Source organism: Lotus japonicus, chromosome 6 (assembly GCF_012489685.1).
Source record: "Lotus japonicus ecotype B-129 chromosome 6, LjGifu_v1.2".
NCBI classification, from domain to species: Eukaryota; Viridiplantae; Streptophyta; class Magnoliopsida; order Fabales; family Fabaceae; genus Lotus; species Lotus japonicus.
Genome location: NC_080046.1, coordinates 42,139,676 through 42,161,584, shown reverse-complemented (window position 1 = coordinate 42,161,584; position 21,909 = coordinate 42,139,676). Strand labels below are relative to the sequence as shown.

At 40.9% G+C, this 21,909-nt stretch overlaps 3 protein-coding genes across 3 annotated transcripts; 2 read left to right on the top strand and 1 right to left on the bottom strand.

Annotated features, from left to right (window-relative positions):
- The first annotated feature begins 4,726 nt into the window (after positions 1–4,726).
- On the top strand, positions 4,727–6,542 carry LOC130725331 (ABC transporter C family member 3-like). Its single transcript, XM_057576571.1, has 6 exons — positions 4,727–5,018; positions 5,123–5,337; positions 5,516–5,821; positions 5,911–5,974; positions 6,081–6,320; positions 6,430–6,542. The coding sequence occupies exons 1-6, from the start codon at positions 4,868–4,870 to the stop codon at positions 6,540–6,542; spliced, it is 1,089 nt and encodes a 362-aa protein (XP_057432554.1). The 5' UTR covers positions 4,727–4,867.
- A 2,002-nt stretch (positions 6,543–8,544) lies between these two features.
- On the top strand, positions 8,545–9,595 carry LOC130725330 (DUF21 domain-containing protein At1g55930, chloroplastic-like). The gene is made up of 3 exons (XM_057576570.1): positions 8,545–8,758; positions 9,148–9,309; positions 9,422–9,595. Exons 1-3 carry the CDS (start codon positions 8,675–8,677, stop codon positions 9,593–9,595), a joined length of 420 nt encoding a protein of 139 aa, XP_057432553.1. The 5' UTR covers positions 8,545–8,674.
- Positions 9,596–10,313: 718 nt separating this feature from the next.
- LOC130725329 (protein spotted leaf 11-like) lies at positions 10,314–11,507 on the bottom strand. Its single transcript, XM_057576569.1, has one exon. It carries the CDS (start codon positions 11,505–11,507, stop codon positions 10,314–10,316), a length of 1,194 nt encoding a protein of 397 aa, XP_057432552.1.
- Positions 11,508–21,909: the final 10,402 nt, after the last annotated feature.

Sequence of the window (21,909 nt, the reverse complement as noted above, 5' to 3'; positions counted from 1 at the left end):
CATGTTCACAAGTTTGGAAATCAGGTTTCCCTTCTCTCCGTTTATTTGCTCCGTTTTGCGTAGTATCAACGTCGCCCCGTGTCAGTTCCATCCAAACAGCTGGGCTTTCCTGCGATGCTTTGAAATCCTCTGCGAGGCAATCCAGCAAGAGCCCGAGCCCTCTCACTTCTATGGGGCGTCCGCCCAGCCTTCACCACCACGCAGCTGGGTTTCCCTGGAAGCTAGACCCAACTGCCAACGCTTCAACCCCTTTTAGTCCACAATTACCACCGACCTCGCCCGAAGGTATTTCAAGATCATGGTATCTCACGAATACCCCGAGACTTTTACCCTGAGGGACGGAACCACCCGATTTCCCTTCTACTGGACCCAAGAAGTATCCCCAATAGTCGACCCACCTGATGATTCCCTAACTTCTGAGGACAAAGTTGTTATCAGCTTCCTAGCTAAACTCCCGGTTTTAGACTGCTCTCGCGTGTTCGGTAAAGCCAAAATTTTATCAACTCCCGCTTACTTAGGTTTTCTTGCCCCTTCCCTGCTTCGACCCTTATCACTTGTTTATTTTACACTTCTTACCCCTGGCTGACTCTTTTGTTGCTTTTCGTTTCAGGGAAGATGAATTTCGCCAGTGCGGACCTTCTGGCCGCCTTTGAAAAGAAAAATAACATCCTGTTTCCCCCCGGGGTCAACTTGAGGGGCGACAAGACATCTTCTCCAACGGCCCTGGCGGGTGAAGGTGGAAAACGGGCTCTTGGCGAGGAAGCCTCCCGACCCCCCCTAAGAAGCCACACCACTTGACTACTACCTCTTCTTCTGGCGGGCAGAGCGTTCCCGTTACCGTCACGACTTCTCGTGGACCGGAGGAGACTCTTAAGGCGGCTCAACTCAGCGGACCCCCCAAGGTGACTCTTGCTTCTTCGCTCAACGCCCGGGGCGATCCTGTTGGTAAATCGCCCCCTGAGGGGACGGTTATCCCGCCACTCTTCGGTTAAAGCTCAACACAATCTGCTATTTTACCGCCACTGTTCCATCATGAAAATAGAGATGAGGTATAGTACCTAAGGTGCAAGGAACGGGATGAGAGAATCTAAGAGAGTTTAGAGCGTAACCACTTAGAGAGAGAAAGTAACTGAATTTCAAACTTGTTATTGCATAAATGAGCTAAAAGTCTCTTACAATTGGTAACCGTCCCCTACTTATAGGTGGGGGAGTTGGGCCTAGCGCCTCTAAATCATCCCAATGGGCCAGTTGGGCCTCCGGGACAAAGGCCCAAGTCCCTGATGCACTCCTTGCCCTAGGCCAGCGTCTCTGGGCGAGGGACCCTGAGGTCTCGCCCAGTCCACAAGACACCGAGCTCGAAGCATGAGAGCTAAGTGTATCTTTAAACAAAAGAGACAAGGCGATGGACGTAAGAAACTAACTAACGCTAAACATAAGGCACGAAAGTAAAGAGCAATGGCCAACATGGCTTGGTAATCTAAGGCCTAAAATTTGAGATTTTGAACGCCTCGTCGCGTTCCCTTGGTGGCTTGAGTCCACAAGCTAGCTTGTGGCGATGACACGTGATTTTCCCGCCCCGTTGTGGCCACGCACGCGTCCTGAACCTTGAGACCTTGATGCTTTTGGGCCTACGACACGTGGCAGCCTAGGTCTGGAAAATCTCAACTGCTTCCCTGAAACGTCCCTTCGAATCATGGTTGAGCCTGACAATTTGAATTTAAACCAATCAGCATCAACCGTTGCACCTTTTCATTTAATGCGTCCTCTCTATTCCCCAAAATCCCGCAACTGCCATCATATCATTTCCTGACATCATGGGGCATGATTCCCCACTTTTCCTACACGTTTCACAACAACCTCCCTTAGCTTTTCTTCACACGTTTCCTCCCAAACGATATTTCCCGTTTACAAAGGTGTTGCCCTACCCATTCTTTTAATCCTTTCACGATTACAATCTTGCTTCCCATCTTGCGCGAACCTTTTCCACAGTTCATTGCTTTAGCTTTTGCGACTTCCTGCGCACCGCCTTTCTTCCGGCGAACCTTCACAACATCAGAGTAACCTTCACTTCTTGCACCCTCTTCATAATGAGGCCAAAGCACCAAACCAGAAATTCCAAGCGTAATGTCACCGTCGCCACTCCTCTGCGGTGCGTTCCTCCTGTTGATCTGCCCCCCCAGGGGGAGCTCCGCTTGAAGAGAAAGACACCGTTGCCTTTCCGAACGAGAACCTGGGAATACTTGCCGGTTCCCGCTGTTAGGGCCCTGCCCGCCGGGACGATGCCCAACCAACCATCCAGCTTGGATCAGTGGTCATCCATTTGCGAAATTTCTTCGGAATCCGGTGGGTTTTGCCATGAGAAACCTCTTGACAACCTCATGAGTTACGGCGTGTGCACAACCGCCGAACGTCCTTGGCTCCGTCCCAAAGACAACCACGTGGGTGTTCCCCACTTCTTCTATGTGTATGGATACATGTTCACCAGTTTGGGAATTAGGTTTCCCATTTCCCCCTTCATATGCTCCGTGCTTCACAGCATCAATGTCGTTCCTAGCCAACTTCCCCCAACAGTTGGGCTTTCCTACGATGCTTTGAAATCCTTTGCGACGTGATTCAGCAAGAGCCTGAACCCTCCACTTCTTCTATTTCTATCGCGTGTCCGCCCAACCGTCGCTGCCACGCAACTGGGTTTCCCTAGAAGCAAGGCCCGGGCGTCAACGCTTCAACCCTTTTTTGCCCAGCATTGCTGTCGATTTGGCTCGGAAGTTCTTCAGGGTCGTGGTGTCCCACGAGTATCCCGAGGATTTTACCCATAGGGACGGCACCGCCCGATTTCCCCTCTATTGGACCCAAGAAGTGCGCCAAGTAATTGACCCACCCGAGGACTCCCTGACCCCCGAGGATAAAAATGTCATCAGCTTCCTGGCTAGACTCCCGGTTTTGGATTGCACTCGTGTAATCGGAAAATCTTTTCTCACTTCCTTCTCCGCCTTTCCCGCTTTCTGCTAGCTTACCCTTGCCGCTCTTTGCTTCAGAAAAAATACGCCAAGTCAGCGAGGGCCTTCTGACCGCCTTTGAGAACAAAGGAAACGTCTCGTTCCTCCCCCTCCCCCGAGTCAACCTGAAGGGTGACAAAACGTCCCTGTTAAAAGTGAGTGGGAAGAGGCTTCTCGGCGAGGAGACCTCTCGCCCGTCCCCAAACAGACCACATCCTGTGGCCGTTACATCGTCTTCTGGCGGGGAAAGAACTCCTGTCATCTCTGCATCTTTTCGCAGACCTGAGGAGACTCCCAAGCTGAACCAGCCCGGCGAGCCTTCACTGGCGACTCCGGTTTCCTCGCCTCACGCCCGGGGTGATTCCGTCGACAAGCCTCCCCTCAGTGCGAAAGTAATCCTAGCGCCTCTTGGTCAAAACTTAATGTCATCTGCTAGTGCTTTACCGCCCAATCATAGCTCTGCCCCAGGGCTTTGCAAATCGAGAGCCTCCATATTCCTTGTCCCTGACGCCAGCGCAAGTTGCGAGGATGGACAAAGTGGTCAAGCAGCAAGGCTTGGACAGGGTTTCAGAAGGCGCATTGGCGACGGCGTTCCACGCTTTTCATCATTACAAGCGGTCCGCCCAGGATGCCGAGGTGTTGCGATCAGAGGTGGCGCGTCTCCGTGCCCTCAACGCTGGATTTGTGGAGGAGCGTAAGGCGTTCCTCGCCCAACTAAACGCCAAGGAGACTTCGTTTGCCAAAACGTTGGCCGAACAAACTAGCCGTGCTGAAGTCAGCCTGGAGTTTCGAGACAGAAAAATCTCTGATTTGGAGAAGGCCCGGGCGAAGCTTCGGCTGGAGGCTCAGGAGGAATCTGAAGCAAAAGTGGACCTGGTGGCCTCCAAGGATCAAGCCTTTTCCTCAATGGAGACCGAACTCGAACACCATCGTGCTGAACTGGCAAAGATGGATGAAGCTTTATCCACGATGAGGACACAAGCTCAGCTGGACGCGAAGGCCTTGGAGGAAAGAACGAGGTCAGACGCCGCTGCTTCCGCCGTTTTTTAGCACGGCCGTGGTTTTTCCCTCGCCAAAGCCCAAGTTCAGCACCTCTATCCCCAGATCGATCTTCACCAAATGAGAGCATTCAAAAAGGTTATCCTCACTGGGTTGGTTGGTGTCGACGATCCCCCAGGCTTTGTCGCCGAGCGTTTCCTGAACAAAGAAGATGTAGAAGGAAACAAAGAAAGTTAGCGGTTCTTAGGTTGATTTTGCAATTACGATCTATTTTTTGTGGCTTATCTTTTAATGTAAGCCCTAGATTTTGCTTGTGCCCTGTCCTGCTACGTTTCATTTCGCGCCAGCTTTCCATACATTTTTATTTACTCCTGCTTTCCTTTCTCGTCGACGTCGTTCCTGCTACGAATCGTGCGAGCTCTCGGCTATGAACCGTACGAGTCCTAAACCTCGTGCCTGAAACGCCTCTTTCCCAGATTTCAACGGAAGGTTACCCTTGACCACCGGCCAAGAACACTTATGACTTTAATGTGAGTTGCACCATTTCTCAAGGAAAACTCCTCGAGAAACTGCCTTGGTATTAACTCCTGGAGACTGATTTTAACATAAAAAATAAGTATAAACAAAAGCCTGATCCCACTAAGTGAGGTTGGCTTTATGAATATGTTTGACATTACAGTGAAAATAATAGCATTATATTTGCTAACAGTGTGCTTCTATATATGCAGCAATACTACTCAGCATCAGCACGGGAATTGGCACGATTAGTCGGTACATGCCAAGCTCCGGTTATACAACATTTCTCTGAAACGATTTCTGGGTCAACAACCATAAGAAGTTTTGAACAAGAATCAATATTTAATGACACGAATATGAAATTGATAGACAAGTATTCCCAACCCAAATTATACAGTGCTATTGCAATGGAATGGCTGAGTTTCAGGTTGGATCTTCTATCCTGTACCGTATTTGCCTTCTGTTTGGTGTTCTTGATATCTTTTCCAAGTTCAATTACTGATCCTGGTGAGTAGTTGAAATTACATACATTTACTTGTCACACTCCTTATAACACCAGGTATATATATAACTTCAATCCTTTTCGAACTTCACATGTATTTCTGTCTTAGGCATTGCGGGATTGGCAGTGACATATGGGCTTAATCTAAATTCTATACAATTTAATCTGATCCGGTATCTTTGCAATTTGGAGAACAAAATTATATCTGTAGAAAGAATACTTCAGTACACCTCCGTCCCAGGTGAAGCTCCTCTTGTAATCAAAGACAACCAACCAGATCATTCTTGGCCGTCATTTGGAGAGGTTCATATCCAGGATTTACAGGTATCTTTCAGAAGTTATTCATTTTGAATTGAATACTAGAATTAGGTCAAAATCTAGCTTAGGACTTTCAGGGTTGCTCTACCCTTTATAAGGACTATTTTGGCCATATCTCTAATCAATGTGAGATTTAGTAACAGTATTTATCTATCTATCCTTAATGAGGCAGTGTGTGATGCAGGTTCGGTATGCTCCACACCTGCCTCTTGTTTTACGGGGTCTTACTTGCACTTTTACTGCTGGAGCAAAAACTGGCATTGTGGGAAGAACAGGAAGTGGAAAATCAACTCTAGTGCAAACACTTTTCCGACTTGTTGAACCTGTTGCTGGAAAAATCTTGATAGATAACATTAACATATCTTTGATTGGACTTCATGATTTACGGTCCAAACTAAGCATTATTCCTCAGGATCCAACAATGTTTGAAGGGACTGTAAGAAGCAACCTGGACCCTTTGGAAGAGTCCACAGATGAACAAGTTTGGGAGGTAATTTAGTTTTGCTTGACACTAAGAAGAAGTTTCCGTTTTAGTCTTTAGTACCAGTACATATTAATCTATTTCATGATATATTTTAGGCTCTAGATATGTGCCAACTTGGAGATGAAATAAGGAAGAAAGAAGGGAAGCTTGACTCCTTAGGTATGAATTCTGAAACTTTGAACAAATATGTTAGGATGTGTTACAAGTTATAATTAGATGTATAAATGTGGTGAGAATCTACTACTTACCATGATGAGTTCTGCAGTTACTGATAATGGAGGAAATTGGAGTATGGGTCAAAGGCAATTGGTCTGCCTTGGCCGGGTTCTTCTTAAGAAAAGTAAGATTTTGGTGCTTGATGAAGCAACTGCACCAGTTGACACAGTCACAGATAATATTATTCAGCAAACAGTTAAGCAGCATTTTTCAGAATGCACAGTCATTACAATTGCTCATAGAATAACATCAATCCTAGACAGTGACATGGTTCTGTTTCTAAATGGAGGCAAGCAATTTTTTCCCCTTTCTTCTTCTTTATTTGTCAATTTTTATTTTCTTCTCTAGCTCATAAATGTGGACCCTGGACATGGTTTCTCTTCATATTGATCCTGCAGGGCTAATTGAGGAATATGATTCACCAAAGAAACTGCTTAAGAACAAGTCTTCAGGTCTTGCTCAATTGGTTGCCGAATACACAAGGAGGTCAAACTCTGGTTTTGGAAGTTGAACTGAATCTGAATTAATGTCACCAACAATATATGTTGTTACGCAGAGATTTTACAGTTACACATATTTTCTCAGAGACTTGTATGTGACTCACTTTATATGGATATATCACAAATAAGTGCTTGTCTGATGTTATTAAATAGTTAATGATATAAATGGCCAACCAACATTTAGCTAGCTATAAACCGAACTGTAAAATGATACCTATGCATACCTGAGAAATTAATATGGACATCCTAACTCTCTTCTAGGAGAACCAGCAATCCGGGGTTCACATATGAGCAGGGGGTGTTGTATTACGCGCATCGCCTGGTAATTTCTGCTTCCTCTCGATGGATTCCCACACTCCTCCATGAATTCCATGCAACTCCCCAAGGTGGACATTCTGGTTTCTATCGAGCATATCGCAGAATTGCAGCCAATGTGTATTGGATTGGTATGAAGGGCATGATCCAAGATTTTGTCAAAGCCTGCGACATCTGCCAGAGGCAAAAGTACTTGGCAACTTCTCCAGGCGGATTACTCCAACCCTTGCCAATTCCGGATAAGATATGGGAAGAGCTTTCTATGGATTTCATAACGGGTTTGCCCTAGGTTAAGGGGACTGATACAGTTTTTGTGGTGGTTGATCGTCTATCGAAGTATGCACATTTCATCCCTTTGCGTCATCCATTCTCAGCAAGGGTAGTAGCAGAGGCTTTTGCCCTCGTTCCATAGTGAGTGATTGTGATCCCATTTTTGTTAGCAACTTCTGGGTTGAGTTATTCAAATTGCAGGGCACTCATTTAGCCATGAGTACAGCTTACTATCCCGAGACGGATGGACAAACAGAGGTGATTAACCGCTGTTTGGAGACATATTTGCGTTGTTTCATTGCTGACCAACCTCGCACATGGCTCCACTGGCTACCTTGGGCAGAGTATTGGTACAACACTGCCTAGCTTCTACAGGAGTGACCCCTTTCGAGGTAGTCTATGGACGCGCTCCCCCCACCATGTTGCGTTTCACTGTCGGAGAAACAAAGGTGGAGGTTGTAGCTCGAGAGTTGCTGGACAGAGATGAGGCTTTGCGTCAGTTAAAAGCCCATTTGCTTCGTGCTCACGGACATATGAAATCTCAGGATGACAAGGGGCGGAAGGATAAGCAATTCACGGTTGGTGAGTGGGTTTTCGTTAAGCTTCGTCCCCATAGGCAACAATCGGTGGCTCAAAGGATTAATCCGAAGCTCTCGCCTCGGTTTTATGGTCCTTTTGAAATCATCGAGCGCATAGGGGCAGTGGCTTACTAGCTCCGTTTGCCCCAAATGTCTCGCATCCACCCGGTCTTTCACATATCTCTTCTGAAGAAAGCAATTGGGGACTATCTAGTGGAAAAGGAATTGCCAAAGGGTCTTGCTGGAGAACTACCCTCATCTGTGGAACCGAGTTCAATTTTGGCTGCTCGTACCATTCTGCAGCATGGTACGAGCAGCAGGGCGAGCCTGTCAAACAGTACCTTGTTCAATGGAAAGGAAAAACAGGGGATGAGGCTACCTGGGAAGATAAATTAACCATTTTGAATCAATTTCCCGCTTTCAACCTTGAGGACAAGGTTGTTCCTCAAGCCGGTGGAATTGATAGAGCTCTAAATGAAGATTGGGCCACAACACATGAAGCTAGGCCCAAAGTATGGAAGGTTTATGTTAGAAAGAATAAGAAAGGGGAATATTAGAGAGAGTGAGCTGGCAATAGTTAGTTACGCCTTTTGCGGGTGAGAAGGGTGTGTGAGTGGGGTGAGATTTCCATATAAGCTTTCTGTTAGAATGGGAATGGGTATGATGAGAATTAGCTAGTAAGAATAGAGTGAAGAGAGTCTCAACTAAATACTAACTTCTCAACCTCTCTATTAGTTCTATCACAAACTCTTTACAACTATCAGTAATTCTCACGAGCAGAATGTCAATGAGATGCATTTCAGGTTTAGCTATTCATGGTGGCCAATTAGGAAGTTTAGTGTATAGAAATACTTCATCTTTGTTAAGATTACTGTTAATACTGTAGAAGCACTTTCTATTGTTGATTTCTGCAACTATTTGATGTCCAATGCTTGGTGATTTGGCAGGATGAGATTCAGAAAAAAACAGGCAACATAGTAATGCTAGATGAGGGTATATTCGATGTAGATGCAAACACATCTATTGATCAACTCTCAGAAGATTTGAACATCAAGATGCCTGAGGTTTGCTATTTTATATAAACGCAAGTTACATATTTGTCTATGATTAAAGCTGCAGTTACGCGATGTTTGTAATCATGTTTCTATCAACTTTGTATTAATTTCATGTAGTTAGTGCAAGTTTTCAGGTTGATACACATTCCATTCTTATATCTTTTATAGACTATGATTCTTCCTGATTTTGTGGAGCTGGAGCATCTTTCCATCTTAGATATAGACACCATTGCTCATTTGGATTTTTGGTGTTTACTATAATAATTAGAATTTAATGACTACTTGGATGGAGACAATGATGTTGGAATTATATATGCATACTACACATAAGTCATAAATCGTTAAGCTATTTCAGACTTGCAGGCCTCTTAATATTCACTTCACATCTACAATTACAGGATCACCAATACGAGACAGTATCTGGCTTCGTATGTGAAAATTTTGGCTACATCCCCAAGATAGGTGAGATCATAGAAGTACCTCTTGAAAGAAAAAATGAAGACGATAACGATGCCCCCATTGCTGACCACCAGGATCAGAAAGAGACTTTCAAACTTGAGGTAACCAACATGTTAATCTAACAAGCTGAATCTAAAGCTTCACTTTTCTTTTACTCCTTTCTCTTCTGTCCCGTGTAGATAGAACTCTAGTTTTTTTGTTATTTTTGTGTAGATACTAGCAGGAAACTCCAGAAAGGTGACCGCTGTTCAGTTTACGAGGATTAATGGTGGTCATGAAATGTTGGAGAATAAAGAAGTAACTCGCAAGCCGACAAAGTTCATGAAAAGAAAATGGAGCAGGAGACGACACCAAGTTTGTAAGAAGTGCATCTACAGAGATTTCTAACGCAATTATTGTACCAAGTTGGTAGAAATGCATTTCCACAGGCACCAGAGAACAGCTTTTCTAATTATGCCAAATTTGAAAGATGAAAAAAGACGCAGAAAGTGAGAACCTGGAGTGAAATCAATGTGATCATCAAACTTGTAGAGCTTTCTGACGCTTTCAGTTTGCCATATTTGTAGCAACAGAGAAATTGAAAAGATTGAGCCATACATAAAACATGAGAGTCAATGCTGAATAAAAGCATTAGAACTTTACCATAGCTTAATGTTTGTCAGAATTGCTCTAATTAGAAAATAAAACTATTTTATAGTATCTATATAAATGCATTTGTCACATTAGCTTATTTGATCGTCTCTCCATAAATGGGGAGAAAAACTTGTTTTAACCATAAGTTAGAGAAATAATTTATTTTCAATTTCAGAGAAAAACTTGTTGAGGCGATGAGTCAATGACCAAACAAAGAGTCGTTTCTGCTGACCAAAACAAAGATATACAATTGAGTTTGGATTGCGTTTCCTCCGCTTTAGGCTAGAAAGTTGAAACTAACATAAAAAGATCAAGTACTTTCACCATTTTGTCAACCTTCAACACTTGAAACTTTCAAAAATACAGCAAAATGAAAATTGTCTCCCTTGGAAAGTTCTCTCTTTAGCTAGGGTGTAATGTAAAATTGGTAAAACCTTAAAAGATTGAATCCTATTTAGCAAAGGCATTGAAATTAAAACATACACTTCAAATGATTACAGGAAATCCTGCAGGGGTTCCCAATGAGATGCTCGACACTCATTCTTCGCGAAGAACTTGTCATATGCCCATTTGATGTGCGGGTGCGAATTAGTCTATTCCGAATATATCTGAACGAAGGAACATATATTGCATGAGATACTCTATGATGATATAATGGATCTTCATAAAAATTGAAAATAGCCTCTGCAGCATTATCCCTCAGTTCCTCGTTCCCTTGATGAAGTAAGACCATGAGAATTGGAATTGCGCCTGCCTTAGCTAGGGCCAATCTATCTGCTCCATCATAGCTTAGCTCAGCAAATACCCTAGAAACATTCTCCATTACTGTCTCAGTTCCACTCCTTAAAAGCACAACAAGGACTGGGATTGCGCCCGAATCCCGGATCACAGGTGATGAGATTCGACAACCAGATAGATCCCACATCACATTGGTCGCAGATACTTTAGATTCATGATCACCTTCTCTAAGAATTCTCACCAAATGCCCAACAATCTCAATAGCACTATGCTCTCTAACAGCCAATTCAGAAAGTACATCCTCAGCTATCCCCTTACCATAAGGATCAGGTCCTTGAAGGAGCTCAACAAAAAGAGGGATAGCCCCAGCTTGAGTAAATGGTCTAGTTTTACCATCAACATGAACGGATAACCTACGAAGAGATTTGGCAGCTATAAGTTTAGTGGTTTTATCTCCATCACGCAACAACTGCACAAGCACCGGAACCGCTCCTAATTCAAGAAGCTCATGCTCAGTCTCACCTGGGACTCCACCAAGCAATTCAATTGATTGGCATACTCTTTCCCTAGAGATCATGCTGCCAGTACCAGCAGCCTCGACAATAAGATGAAGAGCTCCTAATCTCATGAGTTCATTCCTGACATTCTTCTGCAATCCTAACATACTCAAAATCTCTAACAGATACAACCTAATATTATCATTGTTATGAGAATTCAACAAGTTCATAATGACTCGAAATCCGCCCCCGGAAAAAACTGTTATCCTACTTTCATTACTGAAATTGACAAGAACTAGCAACAATTTAATCAAAACTTCCTGCATCGTTCCCTTGGAATGAGGCAATAACCTTATCAAAGAATGTGTAACACCATGTGTACCCATTTCAATTGCCAACGCGGCACCATCACCTCGGCAAGAAATGCACATCAAGCAGTAAGCAGCAGCCTCTTAAAGTGAAGGAGAAGGATCATTTGGAATACTTTTAGCAAGAATCTCCGTGAGAATAGGTATGGCAGGAGATAATATATGCTTAGGGACATGCTCAGAGAAACGAGACAACTTGTCCATGGCTTCCATTTTCAAAGGCTTGGTCCCTAAGACCATAACATTCTGAAACTTCCTCAGTGCTTCTTCCCAACCAAGGTCCATGGTTTCACTTTCAACCTGTTCCGTTCAACGTAATTCAATCAGCATAAATAATAAATCAAAAAATATTATTATTCATAATATTCTACTAAAATAACAAAATAAAAATCAAGTACAAGCCAAAATAAATTTTATACATGGATTGATGCATAGAAAATACTACTGCTACTAGCACTCTAAGAGTAAAAGAAAACCGAGTTATAAAGCAAGAAACATAAAATTTAGGGATGAAGAACACAAAAGGGGAGTGAATCCCACATATGGTACAATTCTTCATCATTGTCAGACTATAAATAATAAAACAACGAAATAAATCAACACATAAAATTTATTCTTCATCAGAGTGATGAGGATTAGTCATAAGACTTAGCAATATTACTACAAACATAATATTTTTAATATTTGGTGCTGATTTAAGCATTTTATAAATTATTCTATAAATATATGTTAATTTATAATATATTATAAGTTATATACTCACATAATATTTATTATTTATCTAAATTGTAGGTTAAAATCGATCTCTACTGCTCCAAATCTAAACCTGTGCGTAGCTTTTCTATTTCAGTTTTAAAACTTGATTATTGGGCTTAAGCCCAATAACTATGAAAACCCTAAGTCTGTTACCAACATTTTACGCTTGGCAGGGAAAGACTCTATAGCAGCAGCCGCATTTCCTCCTCTTTATTCCTTTCTGACCAAATATTCTATCTCATCACTCTTTTCTCTCACTCTGCCGAAGATGGTGCCGCCTGCTGTAATAGTGAGACGGTGGGTCTGCACCGCATGGGAGGCTAAGAGGAGGAGGAGGGTTTGGCCTCATCAAAATCATTCACATGATCATTTTTTGGTACTTCGCTTCTGAAGTTTTCTCTCTCAAAAGTGGATCTTCCTAAATCGCATACTCCCAGAAATCACGTTTTTACTGCGATTTGGGGAGTTAGGTTACAATTTAAAACCAATATAGATAGAATGTGATTTAGGGGTTTGATTATAGCATGGGTTGACGATGAATCACAAATTAAATCACTATTTTGACTACCATGGTGAAAATGTAAAAACACTACTATTCAACATGAGAGATTTCTTCACGAAACACATGAAATTTGTGTAATAAATTATCGAGATCTCATATATAGTTATTGAAAACCATATACATTATTATAGATTGCGTACCTGTAGTAGGTTGAAGATTGAAGTGTTTTCCTTTGTCCTTTGGAAGTTGGCGTGCTTAACTCACAAAATCAAAGAGAGGGGGTGTTGCAGAGTTAGTTGATGAGACTACAGAAGACTTATATATAACTCCAGTCCATTTTCAACATGGGCCTATGGTTAAATCTTAGACTGTGCCGCACACTAAAAAATATTACAAATATTCAAGCCCAATTAAGTGGAACCCTTAAATCGTCAAGTGAGCTTATACATTTTATCTAGATTATGAATTAGCCCTTTTATTAAAACAAAAAATTAAAATTTATTACGGCCCACAACAATTAATTAATAATTCTAAGATGTTGAGTCGGGGAAAAATAATATTACATAAAATAAAAAATCAACAATATAAAAAGTTTCCACACATTCTGCAATACTTTTCCCACAAAACCTGTTAAATATAACAATATACTCCATTCGTTGCTCAATATTTGTCACTTTAAGGTTGTGATACATGAATTCAGAAATATCATTTAATGTTCTAATTTTATTAAAATTACTATGTAACTTCTTAATATCCCCCTTATCTCTGTTATTAATTATATCTTTTTAGTTCTCCTACTACTAATAAGTTCAGGAGACTAGTTAAGTATTATAATATTCTCTATAAATTGTAAAAGTGACTTGGGGTGTTCTTGGTTTTGTCGTGGTTCTATTTTGGGTTTGTTTGTGTGGGCGTTTGGGGCTTAATCCCTCTTTTGTTGTGTTTATCTGTCTTGTGTTGTATTCTCTTTTCTTGAATTTCTTGAGCTTTCTACTATATTTATATATATTATTGATCTTTCTAAAAAAATTGTAAAAGTGACAACTAAATAAGAACAAAAAATGACCAAAATAGTGACAACTATATAGGAACAGAGGGAGTAAAACTATTCATTTGACCCATTAGCTTTTGAAATAATTGGTTCTCTTGAGAAAACCCTCATCACTCTGAATCTTGTTTCGTTTGTTCCGTCACCGCACCTTTATCGAGGTATCTTATTGCAACACTAACTTCAACCATCAATGCTTACGTAGCTGTAGAAAGGTATTCGTATGATGGCAACTTCTTCATTAATGAAATGTTATTTCCTTTAAAAAATGAAGATGATTATCATGCCCCCAATGCTGACCACCAGGATCAGAAAGAGACTTTCAAACTTGAGGTAACGAACTTGTTAATCTAACATGTTGAATATAAGGGTTTTGTTTGACCGTAGTTTTATTTTTCTATTTTAAAAATATATTTAGTTGACCCTAAAGCCTCCCTTTTCTTATAATCTTTTCTCTTGTGCCCCATGTAGATAAAACTTCATTTGTTTGTGTAGATACTAGCAAGAAACACCGCAAAGGTGACCGCTGTTCAGTTTACACAGATTATTGGTGGTCATGAAATGTTGAAGAATAAAGAGTTAACTTGCAAGTCGCGGAAGTTGATGAAAGAAAATGGAGCAGGAGATGACACCCAATGTTAAAAAGTGCGCATGTACGTTTTTATAGAGCTAATTCTCCTAACAAGAAATTAGGAAGAATGATAATTAGTTGATTGTTTTTCATTTTCTTTAGTCTAGAAAGTTGAAACACAAACATCAAAATAATCAACATGTACTTTCACCATTTCAGACACTTCATTTAAAAAATTGCACGTTCTTGTAAATATACTAAGAGAAGTTGTCTAAATGATCCTAGGTAAATTAAACCACTCATGGTTTTCGGTAGACTAATCACATTTAAGATAAATGAGTTAGAATTTTCATATTTTATTCATTAATTTATTTATAAATAATCCTATTAGTCCATTAGGGTGGAGTTACCCCTTATGAGTCATTTAGACAACCCCTACTAAGAGCTATAAGCAGAAAATTTGAAGGATCCATCAAATGAAATTAGAACACCAACACTCACTTGCTGAATGCATGATTTTGAGGAAGAAGATTTTCATCGACGTTTTCTCCTTGATTCAGAAGACCTACAACCTTGAGTGAGTAGAGCTTCCTCTGTATCCCACACTCTCTTTCACAACTCTCAGTACGACAAATTGTGGAGCCGTTAGATTTTTGATTCAATGATTATAGAGGGGACTAGGCATAACAGTTATAATCCTAGTCTTTACTCATCATAGGCCCAAGGGTTAAGGTCCCCACCAAGCACTTTTCAAGCTCGAATAAAAAGATCACTTAATTAATAAGGGAGCCTACTTATGCACCTCTTCAAGAATCATAAATTAACCAATTTTTCATAAAATAAAATAACAATTTATTTATTGCAGCCCATAGCACTGTTACATAATTCTAACAAGTGCACATTATTGAAACCTCAAAATAAAAATAAAAATACAGTAAAATAACGATTGTCTCCCATGGGAAGTTATCTGGCTAGCAAGAAAGGAGGATAATACCCCTGCTTTAGTTCTGATGAAAACATACACCTATGTTAGGGTGTAATGTAAAATTTATAAACCTTAAAAGATTGAATCTATTTAGCAAAGGAATTGTGATTGAAACATACTGTAAGACCCAAGTTTTTAAGCTTATGCCAAGTAAATAGAATCCTATTCACGATTAGGGTTGATGTATCGTGAAGGGAAACCTGAACTAGAGTTTACCAAATGAAATAAATTTATGAAGGAGAAAGTTCAGGAAAAGTCTAAGGATTGTACCAAAATCGATAAAAGGTATAGCACGATCGTTATACGCTTAAACCTAGGTCAGAAACCCTAGTATATAGCTAGTTTTCACTTAAAGTCACGATGGAAATTAATTCCAAAAATCTTCAGAGAAATGTTAGAACTTCTCTTTTTCCATATATCACAAACGTTTCGAGGCGAAACTCTAGGATATACGAACGTCCGATTCCAATCATCGGAAGTTTGCCGAAACTGAAACCCTGGTATTTCAAAACCCTAGAATCAACCGACGATGAAGACTTTTTCTATCTGGAGCTTCAAATGAAGATTCTACACGCGTACACCCATTTCTCTTGATGATTTCAATCTTTCTTCAGAAGGAAGTTTTCTATTCCGACATTCGATGCAAAAAGTAACTTATCCGGTAAAATAGTTTTTACACCGACTTTGCATTAGCCACCTAAAATACAAGGAAACCTCTGTTGAGTTTTGGTATTATGTCGCCAAAACCTATCTTAGAATTCATGGAGAATGAAGCCGGAAATATCGGAATCACGAAACTTTCATTTTCCCGCGTTTTGCCAACCTCTATATATAGCATTAAAAACAAGCCTCGAAAACCAAAAATCATACCGATATTTCTTTGAAGAATTAGAAGATTCAGCGGGGAGAATATCGTGTCTAAAATACGTTGGAATCAGTAGGAAGAATCGGAAATCACTCTCATATTTTTATCTTAACTCTATGAGCAAAATCCTCCGATATCTAAACAAATCTGTACCGGTTTACAAAATATCTTCTCAAAATATCTGTTCATACTCATCCAATCTTGATAAATATCTATTCATACCTATCCAATCTTGATAAATATCTATTCATACTTATCCGATCCTTGCTAAATATCTTCCATTTCATTCCCTATATATATATGTTGAAGCTTGAGACAAAACCTCACAAACACACACACACAAGCCGCGGCCAAGAGGAGAGGAGGAGAAGAAGATTTTCTTGATTTCTTGCTTGATCGTTGATCCGACAGTTGCTACTTCAAGGTGTCGAGGTATAGTCGCTAATCCTTACCTCTGATCGTCTTTTCCATAGCTTTTCTCTATGTCCTTCTGTACTCTTAGTTTTGAGGTTTTTGCAAAACTATCCTGAATACTTCATTTTTTATTCTAAACATCTTCCTTACGTGCCCAAGAGCACTTCTGTCGGATTAGTTTTTCCGTTATGTCGCCGGAACTCCGCCGGAATCAATTTCTGCTTAAAATACCCATTTTTAAGCAAAGTCTCAACCTTTGGACTGAAAACTATCGCCTTAGCTTAGTGCTAGTAGGATTAGTTGTCTTAAACGTCGTTGGTGACGTCCCCATCCAATTTGCATTTTGAGATTTCAGTTTTGAAATTCTGAGCTAAAAATATTGACCAAAATACCCCTGTGATAGTTTTCGATCCGATAATTTTTCCGAGTTTAGATTAACCTTAGTTACGACTAATGATAACCTAGGAACCAAGTTTGATCGAAGAAAAATCGACACACACAATTACCATGTGTGGCCGAGAGCTACCCTAGGAGGAGGAAGAAAATTTCTTTTTCAAAAACTTGTCCTTTCGCGCTAGATTATCGTACCTCGGAGTATATGCTACTTCGTGTAACCTTAGTGAGTATTGATTGCTGAGTTTCGGTTAGATTCTGAGGGAATTCTGTGGTTTTTACTCTAAAGGTTATTTTGAGGAATTTCCTGAAGAACAAGGAGCTGATTGTGAAGGAGCGTTTGAAGAGAACTCTGGAAATTGGCTAAGGTGAGGGCTACTCACTGAATACTAGATAATGCTTTAGGTGTCGACGAATTCGACTTGATTTATTGTTTATGCACTTATTTGTGTTTGACTGAGAAATGTTTTCTGAGGCTTCGGCTGACAATGTAATTTATTCATCTACTGACTGTTTCTTGAGTTTGAATCATATGCTATGTGCTAAATGGTTAATTTAGGATGTGTGATATCTGCTCTATATGCTAAGTGCTACATGGTTAATCTAGGATGTGTTAATATATGTGCTATGATTGTTGGACTGTGCTAATTTAACTATGCCATTACATCTATATCTGTTATGCTTCAGAGTGAGGATAACGGGCATGTCATGCCGATTTTATTTTGAGATTTTGGGGAAGTTGATGGGACGGACCGAGGTTCGTACCCTATTATTGTTTTAGTGGATCGAGACCTTCTCAAAGGAAAATTGATTTTGAAAATGATATTGGAAAAACCCCATTTGAATTCACGTAAGAACTTGGGTTGTTCTGTCTAAGGCAAGAAGGGCTTTTAATGAGGCATTGTGCCCGGCCAGCTTACCTGGGAACTTCTCGGGCCATTACTTGGGTGATGATGGACCTTTTGTTTTGAGACCTTCTCCAGGGAATCATTGGAATTATAGGATCTTGGAAACTAATAGGATTAGAGACGAAACTTAAACAATTTCATAATGAACCTCCATAATGTATTAAACAACCTCAAAACCCTTAATATAATGATAAAAGACTCAGACGAAAGTTTAGGGCTTGAACATTAAGTTTTGAAAATGAGAAGTGTCGTCGAGTCCAAGAGTTGAGAAAACTAATAAGTTTCTGAGTATGTTGATACTCCTTCGCTCTTTGAGCAGTTTGTTTAGCCATCCAAGGGATGAGCCAAGAAGCTTCACTGAGGCGTGAGACCTTGTGAAAGCGAGAATCTTCACTGAGGCGTGAGACCTCGTGAAAAGCATGGATCTTCACTGAGGCGTGAGACCTCGTGAATAGCATGAAACTTCATTGAAGCGTAAGACTTCGTGCAAGTGTGTAAATTCATTGAGGCGTGAGACCTTGTGAAAGCATAAAACTTCACTGAAGCGTGAGACTTCGTGATTGTATAAGACTCCACTGAAGCGTGAGACTTCGTGAGAGCATTGATGACTCGAAGAGTTATCGTGAGTGTTTGCACTCTTTTTATGATTAATTGTATTTTGTCGCAGAATCGACTTTTACCTTAGGGTATTCTTTTTAGAGACAAATAAGTTAGTTAGAACACGTGGCGACGTGTCGAGTGAGGTCGGAGACGTCGTTTGACTAATCACTTTGCATTCATGCACACATTTTGAGGTTAATACACGGCGTGATACCGGACCTCGGTGGATTCCAAAATGGTCATAAGACCCGGATTTCCATAAAAGAACACTACGGTGATTCTTAGTAGCAGACGGAAATGGCAGACCTTCGGGTTCACTGCTGATCTGACTACACTTTGTGTGGTGTAAGAGACACGCGAGCGGAAATGGTCCCACCGTTGCTGGTGCTAGGATTGACTCGTTAGTGCCCATCCGTTCCGGAATGCATTTGTTAACCAGCATTGCATTTCATGCAACATGCATACTGACTTAGTTGCTGAGTGTGATTGATAATTGTTAATCTTATCTGATGCATGTTAAGTGTTATTACTGTCTTTTATATTCATTGTGAAATATACAACCCTAGGATGCTATCCCTAACTTATAAGCCTAGGTAAGTTATCTATATCTGTATCTATTGGATTTATTATTTACATAATTCTTTGGAGTTGACCCTCGCGTCTTCTGTGTGTGCTTTGGCGGACAAACGCCCTTTGTCAGATGTCTATGGCAGACTGATTCACGATGGTTCACCCTTCGGGGGGAACTAGGTTCGAGATGCCGGGATAGGAGCGCATCGCGGTAGCGAGAGGAGGACGGATGGTGTACATAGACTTGGTCGTTCTGGATTCAGATTCGGACGACGATCACGCTAGTATGTAGGTTTTAGTGCTGGCGTGAGCTCCTCGAGATGGGATTAGTGTAGGAGTAGAGTCTTAGCTCTGACCGTTATGTTTTCTTTTGGGAACAGGGTAGTTTCCCACCTATAGCTTTTTGTGTGGTTTCTTTACGGGAATCACAGAGAGTTGGTTGGACTTAGGAGGTCTTGTTTTAGGCCGTTTGGGCTAACTCATTCTCATTTTTGAGGGATAGTGTTGCGAACACTTGACCTTTCTTTTGGTTTGGTACTACAGCGGGGGCTGTATTTATCGTATATTAGTTCGGATATCCTTTGTTGTAGAGTTTCTATTTCTTCCAGTCTTTGGTTCTATTATCGAAAACAAAAATATTCACGTTTTTCCGCTTTAATTTATTTTTGGTTACTAAAGTGACGCCACCGAAATCGGGGTGTTACACATACACTTAAAGTGAATGCACAAGATCCTGATTCAAAATGAGTTCCAGCTGCTCGACACTCATTATTTGGAAAGATCTTGTCATGAGCTCCTCATTTGATGCACAAATGTGAATTAGTTTACTCTGCATATCTCTGAAAGAAGAAAATTTTATTGCATCAGATACTCTATCATAGTGTAATGAATCTTCATAAAAGTTGAAAACAGCCTCTGCAACATGATCCCTCGGTTCCTCATTCTTGTGATGCAGCAAGTCCATCAAAATTGGGATTGCATCTGCCTTAACAAGGGCCATTCTATTTTCTCCATCATAGCTTAGCTTGGCAACGACCTTAGAAACATTCTTCAATACCTTTTCAATTCCACTCCCCAAAAGCTCAACAAGGACATGAATTGTACCTGATTCCCGGATCACAGATGATGGGTTCTCTTTACCGGAAAAAACCCACATCACATTGGCCGCATATGCTTTTGATTCATCATCGCCTTCTTTCAGAATTCTCACCAAGTGCCTGACCATTTCAACAACACTATCATCTCTAACAGCCAATTCAGATAGCACATTCCCGACTATCCTCTTACCAAAAGGATCAGGACCTTGAAATAGCTCAGCAAAAAGAGGGATAGTCCCAGCTTGACTAAATGGTTTAGTGATTTGATTAGTATGAGCAGATAACTTATGAAGAGAGTTGGCAGCTATAAGTTTAGTGGTTTGATCTCCGGTGCGCAACAACTCCACAAGCACCGGTGTAAGATCAAGTTTTGATCATGTAGTACAACTCTATGTTTTGATGATTACAAGTTAACGTTTAGTATGAACAATTATGGTACTCTAACGTGTTTTCTGAGTGTGTTCATGACAGGCTCTGACCCTGATATAATCTCACACAAATCAAAAGCACTTTGCTTAAAGAGTGACCCTAGCAACGCTATCGCAATCTCTATGTTCAAACTGAACAGTAGAAAAGCTTCAGAAGATCTGAAGATAGTCAAGCTCTGATGTGGACTCAGCTCACTTGAAGTTCTGAAGATCGAGACGTTATGATAACCCAGACACTCTGAAGGCTCAGAAGCTCTGATGGTTTAGAAGACTCTGAAGATCCAGAAACTGAAAAGTGAAGTCTCTGAAGTCCAGAAGCAAACTGGCTCTGAAGACCAAGTACTTCTCCTCTGAGTTCAGAATCAGAAGCTACAACGGTCAGAGGATCTATCCTTCCCTCTGACTTTGATCAACAAGCTTCACAAGTTCCAACACGAAGCATTCCTCTGATCAGCCACAGCAGAAGCTGGAAATCCCAGATCTACCCTCCAACGGTAGCATTCCCATGCAATGTTCAAACCCTAATCCTTGGAGTATATATATAGGCTGAAGACTGAAAGATGTTGTTGAAGAAACATATATGCGCAAGCAATATTCAAATCTTCTTAGCAATCTTTCTTCATCGAATTCATTGTGTTTACTACAAGCTTTTCAGAAGCAATCTCATTGTAAACAATATTTCTTTAAACAGTTGTTTATTTTTACCTTTAGGAGATCAAGGTTGATCGGATCCTAGAGAAGACTAAGAGAGTGAATCTTAGTGTGAGCTAAGTCAGTGTATTGTTAGTCACTTGTAGGTTTCAAGTGCAGTTGTAACAAATCTCTGATTAGTGAATTGCCTTCATTCTAAGAAGGAAGGAATCACCCTCACGGGTGGACTGGACTAGCTTGAGTGATTCATCAAGTGAACCAGGATAAAATCCTTGTGTGTTTTTCTCATCTCTTATCTTAAGCACTTTACTTGTGTTTCGAAAGATTTGTTAAAATCTTAAGTGGGAAGTTTTATTCTGAAAACGCTATTCAAACCCCCCCTTTCTATCGTTTTTCATACCTTCAATTGGTATCAGAGCGCAAGTTCTGATTACCACACCTAACAGTGTTCAGTGATCCGGGCCGGTGTGAAAAACAAATGGCTACCACCAGTGAAACGCAAAAAGATGGTTACAATGCAAAGCCTCCTATGTTCGATGGTCAAAGGTTCGAATATTGGAAAGACAGAATCGAAAGTTTCTTTCTGGGCTTTAACGCAGATCTCTGGGATATCATTGTGGATGGCTATGAGCGTCCAGTTGATGCTGATGGCAAGAAGATCTCCAGATCAGAGATGA